At 47.0% G+C, this 15,347-nt stretch overlaps 1 protein-coding gene across 2 annotated transcripts in view; it reads left to right on the top strand.

Moving 5' to 3' along the window:
* Positions 1–15,347, top strand: part of MYO5B (myosin VB) — a 172,605-nt gene that overhangs the window by 25,347 nt on the left and 131,911 nt on the right. For both annotated transcript variants that reach the window (XM_071580010.1, XM_071580011.1), the window contains exons 2-4: positions 6,956–7,066; positions 10,570–10,741; positions 13,501–13,645. In XM_071580010.1, the coding sequence (XP_071436111.1) occupies positions 6,956–7,066; positions 10,570–10,741; positions 13,501–13,645 (428 nt within the window). The remainder of the gene's footprint in view (positions 1–6,955; positions 7,067–10,569; positions 10,742–13,500; positions 13,646–15,347) is intronic.

Genomic DNA, 15,347 nt, shown 5'->3' on the forward strand with positions numbered 1-15,347 from the left:
AAAAAAAAAAAAAAGCAGTGCCATTTACCTAAACCTGACTCAGTATTAACTTTTACAGGCTGAAAACTTCATGTCCAGGTGTATTATATTGTTGTAGGCTTGGCAAAAAATACTAATGCAGTAATATCTAAGACACTAGACCTTAAGTTTCTTGTAAGGGATGCACTCTTGTAGTTGAGCAAAAAGATGGAAAGTCTGAAATAAAATACCTGTTCTGCATCTTCCCAGCATCAGGTACTGGTACTGGGCAGAAGGACATTGAGAGAGTGCTGGTGAATGGAGCTGCATCCAGCTGGTGGCCGGTCACTGGTGGTGTTCCCCAGGGGTCTGTGTTGGGTCCAGCCCTGTTTAACATCTTTATTGATGATTTAGATGAGGGGATTGAGTCCATCATCAGTGAATTTGCTGATGAGACCAAGTTGGGAGGGAGTGTCGACCTGCTGGAAGGCAGGAGGGCTCTGCAGAGGGATCTGGATAGACTGGAGAGATGGGCTGATTCCAATGGGATGAAGTTCAACAAGGCCAAGTGCAGGTCCTGCCCTTTGGCCACCCCAACCCCCTGCAGCGCTCCAGGCTGGGCACAGAGTGGCTGGAGAGCAGCCAGGCAGAGGGACCTGGGGGGACTGAGGGACAGGAAGCTCAACAGGAGCCACCAGTGTGCCCAGGTGGCCAAGAAGGCCAAGGGGATCCTGGCCTGGATCCAAACTAGCGTGGCCAGCAGGCCCAGGGCAGTGACCCTTCCCCTGGACTCTGCCTTGGGGAGGCCACACCTTGAGTGTTGTGTTCAGTTCTGGGCCCCTCAGTTGAGGAAAGAGATTGAGGGGCTGGAGCGGGGCCAGAGAAGAGCAACGAGGCTGGAGAAGGGACTGGAGCACAAGTGCTGTGGGGAGAGGCTGAGGGAGCTGGGGTGTTCAGCCTGGAGAAGAGGAGGCTCAGAGGTGACCTCAGCACTGTCTGGAACTGCCTGAAGGGAAGTTCTGGCCAGCTGGGGGTTGGTCTCTTCTCCCAGGCACTCAGCAATAGGACAAGGGGGCACGATGGGCTCAAGCTCTGCCAAGGAAAATTGAAGTTGGAGATCAGAAAAAACTTCTTTGCAGAGAGAGTGCTCAGGCATTGGAATCGGCTGCCCAGAGAGGGGGTGGATTCCCCATCCCTGGAGGTTTTTCAGCTGAGCTTGGCCGTGGCACTGAGTGCCATGATCTGGTAAAGGGACTGGAGTTGGACCAAGGGTTGGACTTGATGATCTTGAAGGTTTTTTCTGACCCAATCGAATTTATGATTCTGTGAGGTGCTGGAATGTGTCCAAAGAAGGGCAGTGAAGCTGGGGAAGGGTCTGAGGAGCACAAGTCTGATGAGGAGTAGCTGAGGGAGCTGCCCAGGTACTGGTGCTGAGCAGTGTGTGCAACACTGGGGCATTCTTGCCCGCTCTGTTACAAGCAGTGAAAGGCTCTGCCATCCCTCCTGCCCCTTGTGAGGGTTTGTCAGCTGCTGGTACTGAACAGCAAGTAGAGAAGCCAGACCAGGGTGAGGTACAGGGGTCAGCCGGTCCTGCAGTCCCAGCACAGCTCGGGGAGGTCTGACCTAAATATGGGCTTTGCTTGTCTGTCAGACTGGGGAGAAATCACTCCTGGGGGGGAAATCTCATTCAGAGGATGGGAAAGGGAGGATTATGGTTTGCCATCTGCTTTGACATTCAGTATTGTAAATAATAATAAAAAAGATTATGATCCACAAGTCCCTTCATGGGGAGGTCTTTTCCAGAGCACCTCGCCTGTGCCTCGCTGTGTCACGGGCGAAGCAGATTTTTCTCCTGAGTCACTGCCAAGTGGGGCAGAAGGGAATTTTAAGGCTGCAGGCCACCAAGGAGGGCTGTTGAGCTGGTGCCTTTTCATGTCCCTGTCCTGCCAGCACCCTTAGAGCAGCTCTTCCCAGCACTGACAGGTGTGGTGGTTTGCACAAACACCCCCAGCTAAATAACTCCATGAACAACCACTTGTAATTTATGGGGGATGTAGGATCCTGCTGCCTTGGGTGAAATGCAAGTGGATGGACAAAAACATGTGCTGGTGACCCCAGTTCAGCTCAGGACTGCACCCCCAGTGCAAAATAATGAAGAGACTTCAGTTTGATTTGGTGCAGAGCTGGAAGGGGATGCCCTGAGCATCCATCCAGTGGCTGCAAGTAAAGTCTTCTGGGTTTTCCTTTCTGCAAGAGTCTCTTTAAATGATCTCTGTGGAGTGATCTTTAATACTAGTTTAAAAAAAAAAAAAGGGGAAAAGAAAATTATATCCAGAGTGTGTGATATGACCACTCTTAATTTAAAGTACAGCTTGTGCTTTCCTCTTACTTGTGAAGAGCACAGTTTGGGGGAACTTTAATTTTAGTAACAGATAGCCTGTGAGAGCTGGGAGTAGTTATTGGACTGTTTCAATGTAATCTGCTTAACCATTCACATGCTGTGTGTGTAAATATAAATATTCTTGGGAAGCCAGGGCTGAAGCTACTGCTGTTTTTAATTTTGTATGCTTCTTTTTTCCTCTTCAAAAGCATCCAGCAATACTGGACCACTGAACAATTCAGAATGAGATTGGCAATAAGCCCACTGCAAAGGGGGAAAGGTGGAATTGTGCTTGCTCCACAGAGAAAAATACACAGAGATTTGTCCCAATTTCCACCTTGTTCTAGTTGGTATTTGTGTGCTGACCTTTGAGTTTTTAACAAATCACTGTCCCTGGTTTCTACTGAAATCCTTTCTTAAGATTTGCTTAACCAGTGTGGAAGAGTCTTTGTAATGAGAGACTGTATCTTAATCTTTATTACTGAATTCCTACCTGTGAGGTGGTTTGTGCTATTGTATTTCCAGCATTGTGGGTTTTCTGCTGTGCCCTCCCTCTCTATCTGCAGTTTGTTGGAAGGATGCCCCTGGCAAAATGCCCTTGACTCAGGAGCAATGAAAACTTCCCAGGGTCACCTGTGAGCATTGCCATTCCTGAAATAACTTGGGGGATTAAAAACCAATCACAATAAAGATGGATTTTGCTGATTTCCAGGCTGCCATAAAGACTTGCAACCACCAAACATTCTAGACTAAACCGAGATAGCTAATTTTTAATATTTTTTGCATGATAAAAAGTTATGCAGTTTTCTTAATGTAATGAAAATGATACTCTCTCCACACATTTACAACTCCTTCCATGCAGACCAACATCCCTTCATGGAGCATCCACCAAGCACATTGCCCAGAGCTTGCTGGAAGTGCTTTGGGCCAGCACCAAGGGCTTCAAAACAATAAAACAAGACCTGCCTCTTCCAATTTAATGTTGGTTTTAATCTGCATCCTCAGCAGCAGAGTGCTAAAATATAAATCAAATCAGGAGGCGGGGATTGAATTATTAAGCTTCTGCTTAATCTGTGTGGAATAAAGCAAGAGGCTTCCAGAGCTTTACTGGGGATCTGGTTTAAAAAGACACAAAGCAAACCAGGTTTTGTTTTGTTTTTATTTTTTTTCTTGAGAGGCTGGGCATGTGGAGCTATTTCGGGTTAATTTTAACACATCGTTTAAAGGCATCCTGGAGGGTTGAGGAAAATCCTTTTTTAAAAAAAAGAAAATGGATGGGGACACTGGAGTGTTGGGATAAGTGGTTTCCCCGGGGTGGTGTCTGCTGAGCCTAAAGTCAAGTTAATCCTTTGTTCCCAGTGCTTTCAAATGGATCCACCTGCCCTTTTTCTTTATAACAAGCTCCTCCAGAAGACCAAGAGGCTGTTAAAGCTCATGAAGCCACGACATGGCGAATGTAGTGGTATAATTGTGCTGGAGGTGTGAATGTGGGAGTAGTGGCTCATTCACAGGGATGCTCTCTGAATGGGTCCATGGTTTTGGTGACCTGGTGGCTCTGCTTTGTGTGGGTTTATTTGTGAAATATGTGGTGTGTGAAGCTGTTTTGGAGGAACAGGTTGGAGGCAAAGAATGCAGGCAGGGCGAGCGTGGTGCTACAGGTGCCCCCACCATGGGCTGCCTCCAAGCCTCCTCAGGTTTTAATTAAAGCTCTCCTTACAAAGATGTAAGAATGACAAAGTGCTTTTATTCCAGTGCTTTATGGCTTGACATATTTGGGATTTATTGAGTCAAAGGGAAGGCTTTGGTGGGGGGTTTTGTAGAGCAGCCTGCCCTGCCTGGAGGGCTGAGCGTTTGTGTCTCTCTGCTGGAGCACAACAAGGAAGAGAGGATGGTGAAAAAGCAAAGTAAATGGTGTTCTTTGTGTATGTGCATGCACGAGAGGGCTGCATTATGGATGCTGGGGAGATGCATTCACAGCAGCCTATTCCAACAGCCCGTGGCTGTTCAGCAGGATGGGAAGCACTTGGTGCATGGAGTGCTTGATGGCATTTGGGATCTCCCAGGCAGGGAATGAATTACCCCCAGGGCTTTTGAGACCTTGCAAACATCTCTGTCCCGTTGCCTCCTGTACTACATCACCCCTCGCATGTGTGTGTATACACAAAGTCTTGGAAAATCAGTTTTATTATTAAAACTTCGTGGTTTTGTCATCAGGATGGCTGATGAGATGTGAAGTCTCCCACCACCGCGTTGTGGGCAGGGGATGCTGAGAGCTGCCACCCTCCACCAGCAGTTCTGGGCTTTCTGTCACACCTGGGAGTTGGATGGCTCCTGGCCATGGTTGGTGATGATGAACTGCTGAGGGTGACCAGTGTGACCTCTCACTGCTGCTGGAGGAGCACCCAAATTTAATTCACCAAAGCGTCCACAAGCACCACTGTGGTTTTTGGGTTGCTTTGGGGTCAGCGTGTCTCTGTCTGCACCTGCCTGTCCAGGCAGGTCCAGGGCTCAACCCAGCCCTCCTGTGCAGGTGGAGAATTTGCAAGGTTGCCAAGACCAGCAGTGTCTTGTTTTTGAAGCTGCCTTGAGCTGGGTACATCCTGTCCTTGACTATTTGGGCATTTCTAGAGCATGTCTGAATCTCCTCCAGGAGAGAGCTGGCAGTGGCTGAATCCACAGTGGTGGGGATGAAAGGGCAGAGAAGGTGCTTTGCAGGAGGATGGAAGCTGCAGGAATAATCAGTAAAGCTCTTCTGTAGACTTGGGACCTGGAGAAACAGATGAGGAAAGCTGAGTGATGCAGCATCATCTCCATAGCTGCACCTACTTCTGTTTTCAAGGGCCAGCCAAAGGTGGGGCTCCTGGCCATGCTGCAGGGATGTGTCAGCTGTTTGCTGGGGGGCACAAGGGAAATTGCCTTGGGGTCCTGAACCAGCCCCTTCCTCACTTCAGCCTCCTTTCCTTATGGTGGGAGAGCGCTGAAGGCTCGTGGGTTGCTGGAGCTGATGTGCTGAGAAATGCCTCCCCCGAGCACATTTATTTATCTATTTATCCATTCCCTTCATGATAAAACTGCTGTTCTGGCAATACAATTGTGTAGCTCCAGTAACATCTAAAGGTTCCTGCTGCTGTAGCTATTGAGCAGCTCTAAAAATAATTGCATGTGATACTTATGAAAATCTATTGCTTTTCAGCTGCAGAGTGGCCTGCCTGATGGTGGCCACTGCTGTTTTAGCTGATGGGTTGGCACAAAATGTTACTTGGCCATCAGGTGCTGGGGTTTGGTGGTTGTAAGATGGAGGTTAAAACCATCTTTGTTGCTACAGTGCTGCTGTCAGATTTGCTGGAATTTCACAGACTTAGGTGGCAGAGCAGCATTTTCAGAATCCCAGACTATTCTGAGTTGGAAGGGACCCCACAAGGATCATCAAGTCCAACTCTTAAGTCAATGGCCCATACAGGGGATTGAACCCATGACCTTGGTATTATTACTACCAAGTTTTAACCAACTGAGCTAATCTCAGCCTTTCCTCCAGCTCCTTGTGTTTTGAGTCAGAATAAGGTTTTATAGTTCTTATTTCAGTCAATAGGAAGAGTAGGGGGGAGAGATACCAACAAAATGCCAATAAATTAGTGGTTATTGAGGTGTTCCCACTGAATCTCTGCTGACTGACTGGGGCCAGCATCAGACTGGCTTTGTGGGTCCATGACCAGCAACCAAAGCCTGATCCAAGATGCAAAGGTGAAGCAATTTTGGGTTCCTTGTTCTCAGGACCTTGCCCTGGCATCCCTGTGAGCAGAAAAAGGTGGATGTGGAGGGTGAGGGAAGCCTGTGGTGGGTCTGCAGCCTCTTTGTCCCAACTCCCAGGAAAGTCCTGGAGGTCTCTGCACAGCAGTGACTACTTGCTGAGCACAAGGGGATGCTTTTGTGCAGCACAATATTTATCTCTGCATCATAGAAACAATTAAATCTCGTTAGCAGAGGGTGCTGTGGCCCAGAGTGAAGCCATGATCTCCTTATATGTGAGCAGTGCTGCTCTCTCTTATGTCTTGTCCATTCATGGACTCTTTGACTAGGCTATGCAGGTCTGCCTTGGGGATGTAGGTGGCCAAAAATCTTAGTTGTATTTTCCTGGAGACCTTAATCCTGTGTGCAGGTTTGTCTCCTGCTGAAGGAGTTGGTTTTGCTGTTGTTTTTTGCCTGCCTTGCTCCATGACAGTGGGTTTGGGTATTGCAAAATAAATACTCTTTGGTGTATAGTCTGCTTGGGCTGGATTGTGTTAGTTCATAAAAGCTTCTGGAAGGTTGTTTTTTTTCCCAGGGAACTTAAATTCCACGTTTACCTGGAGGCTCTGCCCTTCTTTGTTAGATTAGTAACAAGCCAGTGTGCACCTCATCTAGGGGAAGCTTGATTGAAAACCAGACTTCTAGTTCATAATTTATCCCAAAAACTAAAACTGGAACTTTTTTTTGGACTGAAATAATTGGTTTAGCTGCACTGACTTTACAATGAGTGTCGGATTGTATTAATAGAGAATTAATTTCTTTCTCATTTAATTTCCTGAGGTTTTGTCATGTTTAAACTTTTTCTTTCTCTTTTTTTCTCCTCCACTGCAGTACACGAGGGTTTGGATTCCTGACCCTGATGAAGTTTGGAGATCAGCAGAAGTTATCAAGGATTACAAAGAGGGAGATAAAAGCCTCCAGCTGAAACTTGAAGATGAAACTGTAAGCTTTTGAACCTCGTTATTCTTTTTAGTAATTTAAAGCTTCGAATTAATGTGTGAAGAAGCCTGAGCCATCTCATAGTTTCTGTGAAGTAGTTTAAAATGTGATTTATTGCCTTAACACTTCCAAATTGTCCCTGCCCGTTCTGTCCCCAGACACTTGTGTGAAAGTAGGTTGTGAGAAAAGTCCTTGACCTCCATCATCTCTTTTCATCTCCTGGCAAACTTGTGGTAGTCTGTGATATCAGGATGTATTTTTTTTTTAATAGCAGCAGTATGTTAGAAGTACCAGTTTGTGCTCTTTGCTGCTGAACAAACTGTGAAGAGCACGACTGGTGGCATCCACTGAACCTTGGGTACTGATGGAAGAATCACACAGAGCATGGGAATGACTGCTGTGCAACAGCTTTCTCCACGCATTTATTTTTCTCTTTAACTGTAACCTCATGTAAAACCCGTTTTTTGCTCAGTTTTATTTTTAAACAAATAGCTTTAAAAGACAAAAACACAAAACTCATTTAAATGTAGATGTTTTCTAGAGAAAGTGCTGCTTCCAAATGCACAGGCAGCCAACAATAAATCATTCCCAAAGCAGGATGGAGGCTGGGGAAGAGCAGCTACACAAAAAGCTCTTGGAGTGGGACTTTGGGTGACAGCAGGGAATTGCAGATGAAGTTAACTATGGCATTTGCACCAGCTGCAAATTTCTGTCATTTATGGGAAGGGAGCAGCCATGCTATATACCCACCATGAGGTGGCTGCTGTAGCAGGAAGAATAAATACATTTTTCATGAAGAGTTTCTCCTAAACCAGCTTTCTCCACAGAGCAGGTAGGGTTTCCTCAGTTGTCTGGAGGGTAATCTGCTCTGTAGCTTAAAAGAATTAATAGAGACCACTTAATCCAAATTGAACCTGGTCCAAGGGAGGGAAGTAATTCACATCCACTGTCAACCAACCATTTCTACACCGTGGGGAATATTTTCACCCTATTGCTTTGTGGGAAGATGGAGAACAGGAACGAGATGTGGTTGATGAGGCTGCTTAACAGAACAATTTTTCTTTCTCAGCAGCACAAGTACAGACTGTTGGTGTGTGAATGTGCCAGGTTTGCAAAGAAAGTCATTGATGTGGGAATCTGTATCCAGTGCTTGGTGTAGTGGCTTTTTCCTGGCTCAGCCTCGGCTGCTTTTGTTCTCCCCAGTTTGCTCTTCCAGCACAGGGCAGCTTTCTGAGCAGGGTAAAGGATGGATGATCCTACTCTTAGAGGTGCTTTTTCTACCCTCCATGTTGATAAATCTGCATGAGGAGATGCACAGATGCCACCCCACTATCCCTTGGAAGCACCAGACAGAGAATCATCATAGAACTATAGAATGGTTTGGGTTGGAAGGGACTTGAATGTCATCCAGTTCCACCCCCTGCTATGGGCAGGAACACCTTCCACCAGCCCAGGTTGCTCCAAGCCCCATCCAGCTTGACCTTGGACACTTCCAGGGATCCAGGGGCAGCCACAGCTTCTCTGCCCAACCTGTGCCAGGGTCTGCCCATCCTCACACCCAGCAATTCCTTCCCAATATCCCATCTAACCCTGCTCTCTGGCACTGGGAAGCCACTCCCTGTGTCCTGTCCCTCCATGCCTTGTCCCCAGTCCCTCTCCAGCTCTCCTGGAGCCCCTTTAGGCACTGGCAGGGGCTCTCAGGTGTCCCTGGAGCCTTCTCTTCTCCAGGTGAGTCCCCCCAGCTCTCCCAGCCTGGCCACAGAGCAGAGGGGCTCCAGCTCTGGGGCATCTGTGTGGCTTTCTCTGTTATCACTCCAGCAGCTCCATGTCCTGATGATGATGGGAGCCCCTGGGCTGGTCACAGGTGGGTGCCTGGGTACAGGTGGGTGCCTATCTCATTTCCAGCACTCCTTCCCTCCTCTTGTGCTCAGGTTGCCAAAGTACATCTGCTTATATATCTGGGTGCTAGAACCTCCATCCTTCCGTTCTGATTGAGCTCTCTAGCAGTTTTTGCACTTGGGTGACATTTTGTTTTTCCCCTCTTTCTTCTGGGTATTTTCCTGGAAATCAAAGGGGCTAAGAAGTCCTGCAAACTCTCATTTTTTGGGCATCTGAGTTAAGAATCAGCAACATTAAAGTACAAAGCGACAAAAGGATTTCTAGGTGCTGTAGGTAGTATCTTAATAAGGATGTCACTGTCATGGTGAAACATGGAGTATCTCATTTAAGTGTTGTACAAGAGACCCAAGGTCTCTGGGAGAACCCAGTGATGCTTTTCTATATGAAACCCTGCCTGGATTGAGTCATGTTGGACTGAAAAGCTTTAGGAAGGGGAGGGAGCACTCATGTCCATCAGATTGGAGATACCCAGTTACATATCTTGAGGGGATTTGAAGCTGTTGAAAGCCTTTTGTTCCTGACAGCCAACATGCATTACCCAACAGTTTAGTGCTTCTCTTTTGTCCTTGTACAGTAAGTGAATTTTCATGGCTTTTGTGGTTTCTGGCTCTGCTTTGTGTGCAAGAGTATTCCCTCTGAATGAAGAACTGACTTTTAAATATCACAAGGAATCCCTGGTGTGTTTGCCATTAAGATGTGAGACTGAGTGCAAACTCTTGAAAATTGGCATTGACAACATGGAATTGGAGAATAAAACCAGCCTGAGGTTGTCTGATGTGCTGAAAGACCCTGTCCTTGTGCACTTGGGGCACCTTTCCTTGTGCTGTTTGCTCAGGCAGTGTTCCAGTGCCAGTGCAGTGGTACTGGTGCCCTTGTGCTTGCAAACTGGGATTCTTCTCTTCTACTGGTACTTGAGCATCAGAACACCTTCCTGAGACACCCTGTGGGAAGCAACATCACAGGAAGAATTTTTCCTCCACAGTGAAAAAAAATTAGAGTTTTTCTTTAGTTGGTGACTCTGCTGCTCACTTGGGGATGACTCAAAAACAGCATAAGGCTGGCCATATGGTATCTTCAGCAGCTCCTCAGACACTGAAGCACCAGGGGCTTTGCAATTCTTCATGTCCTCTCTGCCTGAAGGGGTGTCAGGGTTTGGGTATAAAAGTAACTTGAATTAGAAATTAGTTGAGAAATCGCTCTGATGGTAAGAACGTGGTCTAGTTTGAAATGAGTCTTCTTTTCAAAGAGCACAAAGATACTTAGATCAGATCCAGCTGTGGTTTTATGTGTGGTGCCTGTTACTGCTCAGAGCTGGGTAAAGGCTGTTTGCCCCAAGGCTGATCTGAAAACAACTCAGATATGCTCAGGTTGGTGCTTGTGCAACTTCAGTGTCCTCCAGGACCTCGTGTTGGCCACCTCAAAGCCATTTACCAGAGGGCTGACCTGTCACCTGGTCGTGTGTCATCCAGGTCCCCATAGCTTTTAATTTCATTTAGAGCAGGATGTGTTTTATAGTATCAGGATGGACTTATGCTTGGGTAAGTTATAAGACATTAAAGGAGCTGTTGTTTTTTGTGTTCTCAAGTTCCTCGTGTGTGTCTCTTCAGCTCTACGAGTATCCCATTGGCCTCCAAGGAAATGAGCTGCCTTTCCTACGCAATCCAGATATCCTGGTGGGAGAGAATGACCTGACAGTCCTCAGCTACTTGCATGAGCCTGCAGTCCTGCACAACCTCAAAGTCAGGTTCCTCGAGTCCAACCACATCTACACGTACTGTGGTGAGTGTCCAGGCCACATGTTCAGCTCCTGGAGAGCTGTGGGTCCTCGGAGAAACCCCTTGGGACTCACTCCAGCCTAAGGAAAGTCTGGGTACTGTGATTTTTGAGATGGGTGGGAGACACAGGTGTGTGCCAACAGGTGGTAGTTTGTAAAACCAGAGGTGGTTTTTGAGGGTTGGTGCGCTGTGAACTCTCTGAGCTCATGGTCCAGTTGGTCCAGTTCCACAGCAGCTGGTGTTTCCAACAGCCCTCAGTGGGAACATCTTATCAGATGAGTTTGTGGCCAACTTTGCATGTGCTTGGCAGCCCCTACAGGGAAAATGTAGGATACAGCAAACCACCAAAGAACAGCAGTGTGCCAGAGTGATCCAACTGAGAAATATTCATGGAGGGTTTTCCTCCTGAAAGACTGTGAAAAACCTTCTTATGCTGTTACATCCTTCCTTTTGTTAATGGTTTGGGCCATGATCTAACCCTTGAATTCAAAGTGAAAGGAGGGCAGGTGAACTTGGGTTTATCATTTTTGGAGAGGGTGGCTTGCCAGAGCTATTCAGGACAATAATTACCTGTGAATGGATAACAACAAATGGCAACTTAAAAAATTGAAGGAAAAAAAAAAAGAAATAAAAGAAAAAAAGGAAAGGTAGTTCATAAAATCCCAGCATGGTTTGGGTTGGAAGCGACCTTAAAGTTCAGCCTGTTCCATTCCATTCCATTATTTTCCACACCTTCCATTAGCCCAGGTTGCTCCAAGCCCCATCTAATCTGTCCTAGAACACCTTCAGGGATGGGGCAGCCATGGCTTCTCTGCCCAACCTGTGCCAGGGCCTCACTACTGTCACAGCCAGAAATTCCTTCTCAATATCCCATTAACCCTGCTCTGTGTCAGTTTGAAGCTGTTCCCCCTTGCCCTGTGATGAGCTGCAGGATTTCAGCACGGTCCATGGGACCTCTTGTGTGGTGGGGTTAAGCCTGGTGTGTGGAGCTGTGATTGTTTCAGTTCAGGGTTGTTGAGAAAATGCTTGAGAGGAAGAGATGACGTTTTAAAAAAGTGTCCTTGAATCATAGAATGGATTGGGTTGGAAAAGCCCTCCGAGATCATCAAATCCAACCCTTGGTCCAACTCCAGTCCCTTTACCAGATCATGGCACTCAGTGCCACGGCCAAGCTCAGCTGAAAAGCCTCCAGGGATGGGGAATCCACCCCCTCTCTGGGCAGCCCATTCCAATGCCTGAGCACTCTCTCTGCAAAGAAGTTTTTCCTGCTCTCCAACTTCAATTTCCCCTGGCAGAGCTTGAGCCCATCGTGCCCCCTTGTCCTATTGCTGAGTGCCTGGGAGAAGAGACCAACCCCCAGCTGGCCAGAACTTCCCTTCAGGCAGTTCCAGACAGTGCTGAGGTCACCTCTGAGCCTCCTCTTCTCCAGGCTAAACACCCCCAGCTCCCTCAGCCTCTCCCCATAGGACTTACGCTCCAGTACCTACCCTCTGTGGCTGTCAGTAGTGTAATGTGGAACTACTGGCATAACCTGCAGGCTTTTGCAGCTGCACAGGTGCCTTCAGTCAGCTGCAAACCTGCCCTCACCCAAAATCCGTGAGGCTTCATTCATGCAGCCTCTCATGGAGGTTTATGATAACCTCGAGCACAGCATCATGTTAATGAAGGCAAAGGAGTTTGGGCTTAGCAAGTGTAGTTTTAGCTACAGACTCTGCCTGGGTGCAAAGTGCTCCATGCTTTGGCTATAAAGTGCTTCAGGAGTGCAGAAAAATGCTTATCTGAGCCCTTCAGGTTGGCTTGTGTCGTGTTTTTGGTGACTAAGGGAAATGGAGGCCTGCCTGTAGCAGAACCAGGAAGCAAACAGGTAGGAGCAGGGCATGGGGAGGTGGAGCAGCTGTGTTAATGTCCTGCAGAGGCAGGTGACAACACTGACCTTTGCCTTCCACAGAAGGTTAAATCACATCTCCTGGTGTTTGCTGCCAGCTGAGAGTTCCCTGCTGTAATTTGAGGGTGCCCAAGCCCTGAACTGGCTGGGGCCCAGTCCCACCAGTCCCACGCTCCCCAGAACTCCTCACAACAACATTTTAAACCTGCAAAACCTGAAGGTGCTGCAGAGGTGGGTCTTTGTCAGCGCTTGGGTGCAGACTGGCTGCCTGGAGCACACAGGGAGCACCACGTGTGGCTTTGCCTCTCATTAATTCCAAGGCTCACTGCCTCCTCTGGGCAGGCACAGCATTCCTAGAGCTGGAGAGGAGGCAGGCATTAAAGCTTTAATGCAGGCTCTGGCATTCCTTTCCTATGATTTATGCATTTCAGTTTGATTTGGGTACATCCTTTGTTATGAGCTTGCACTTGAGATTTAAGCCAGGGGAAAACCCAGCGTATTTGTTTGGGTCTAGCAGAGCCTTGGTTGCTTTTCTGAAGTGATGGCTCGGGCTCTGTTTAGTTTTCCTCACTCATCCTGCAAAGTCTGGCTTCACACAATGAAAGTTATTATAAATTTTTGCTCTTATCACCAGTTTTGTATGCCTGCTCTGTAGCTGTTCTGGAGCTCATTACTGTGCTATCAAAGCAAAGCCCTTTAAAGCAGATGCTGAGATAAGATTTAGGAGTGCTGCCTCTGTTCACTCCTCATCCTTTTATTTCCCTTCAGGCATCATCTTTCAAAAAACTGATCGAAACAACTCAGGCAAGCCCTGAAGAGCCTGAAATATTAAGTGCCTGCTTGGTTTGTAACATACCTGCCTGTTTATCTGTTCTTAGGTATCGTGCTGGTGGCCATCAACCCCTATGAGCACCTGCCAATCTATGAACAAGATGTCATTTATGCATACAGTGGCCAAAACATGGGGGACATGGATCCCCACATCTTCGCAGTGGCTGAGGAAGCCTATAAGCAGATGGCCAGGTGAGTGGATGCTCTGAGTGGAAAAAGATGGAATTAAATGTTGCAGTTATGCAGTGAGAGTGAGGTGGTGGAATTCTGCTTGCTGGCTTGACCCCACTATTCCTTGCTGGGCTGGTGGAGTTCTCTGTGGTCCTCAGGAACTCAGGGGTTTGGTGCAGCCATGATTCAGACAGGAATCCTCCTGCTACTGCTGCTTGGATGAGCTTCCTGGAAGAAGTTCAAACCACTGTGCAAATGTCATGTTTAATAGCTTAGAGGAAACCACATTTCAGATAATTCAGTGAGAAAATCAAACTAAACCCAGGCACTAATGTTAGTTGTTTTTTATGGGGATACTGTGATTTTGAATTAGGTGGTGACTGGCAGATATTTGGAGATATTTATTCATCCTTCGAAGCAGTGTCTTCACCAGATGGATGTGGTGGGAGTTTTACTTTATTTATTTCTGTGTTTGTTGCGTTGCTGAGGGCAGATGTAGGATTTTGTTCTTAGCAGATAAGTCATGATCTAAACCAGAATTTGGAAGGCAGCTGAAAGGGATCATTTTATTGTAGTTCTCTGGACTTGCCCAGTGTGTTTATGTTTGCTTGTGGATTAGCTGAGATTTTTGTACAGCCCTGGCTTTTAATAGCAAGAGTAAGCACCAAACCATTTTCCAGGCGTTGCAACCTGTTTTCTGCCATGTCTGGGATTTAGTCATGAGTTAGGATGTGTTTCTAATCAAGGATGTGCCAGAGTTCAATCCAGAAATGCATCCAGAGGGAGCACTGCCTTGAGTAGAGATCAGATGGGTTGTACCCAAACTGAGTCCAGCCTGCAATTCCCTCCTGCAAGTGCTTGTGCTTTGGGCAAATCCCCTTTGAGAAGAATTCAGGAATCTGGGGATCTGTCTATAGGAGGAAGGTTTAGGGTTTTTTCCTCATATGAATCCAGGCTGAGCTGCAAGCTGCATAGTTTTTTTAAGAACATACCAAGTGAACAAGATACCATGGATTTTCCTGGGCAAGTGTCTAAAATACAAGGAAACAACTTGCTTTTTTGAAACTGAAGTTTGTGCTAGGGAAGGCAGTGTTTTCCCACATCCCTGGGTAATTTTGCAGGCAGTGGGCTAACAGAGGGCTCTAACCAAAGATTCTTGACTGCTTTCCTTCTCATCAGAATAAAACAACTTCTGACAGGGACTTATAATTGATAACTTCTGTCTCTGGGTGGTTAAGACTGCTCTATTTTCAAGGGGACAAGAAAATAACCACCTTCAAAGCTCTTAAACAAGATGCTCACTGTTCAGTGCTCTTCTGGTGAGTTCTGTTTTGGACTGTTATTATGGTAATTGCAGGTTTGGGTACAAAAGAGGGTTTCAAACAGGGCTTGAGAGAAGATTGGGACATGGATTATAGGAATCTACCTGTTTATTTGAAATGTGCCTTAAAATGTAGCACACTGTGTTTCAAGTCTGAAAGCTGACTGGAAGTTCTGCTCTCCACAGTCTGATCCAAGCTTTTCCCTCTGCACTGCTCCAAGGAGAGGGGTGGAGCTGCTCAAGTAGGGTGTGTGGATGGCATGGCTCATGAGTGATGGATAAAGGGCATGGAACAGGACTGCTTTTTGCCTGTCTTTAGCACAAATACTGTCTCTGTGGGATGCTCTGTGCCTACAGATCAGCTTTGGGCAATTGGTGTTAGTGTGAGGTGGGACACGGGTG

The sequence above is a fragment of the Pithys albifrons genome, chromosome Z, assembly GCF_047495875.1.
Source record: "Pithys albifrons albifrons isolate INPA30051 chromosome Z, PitAlb_v1, whole genome shotgun sequence".
NCBI classification, from domain to species: domain Eukaryota; kingdom Metazoa; phylum Chordata; class Aves; order Passeriformes; family Thamnophilidae; genus Pithys; species Pithys albifrons.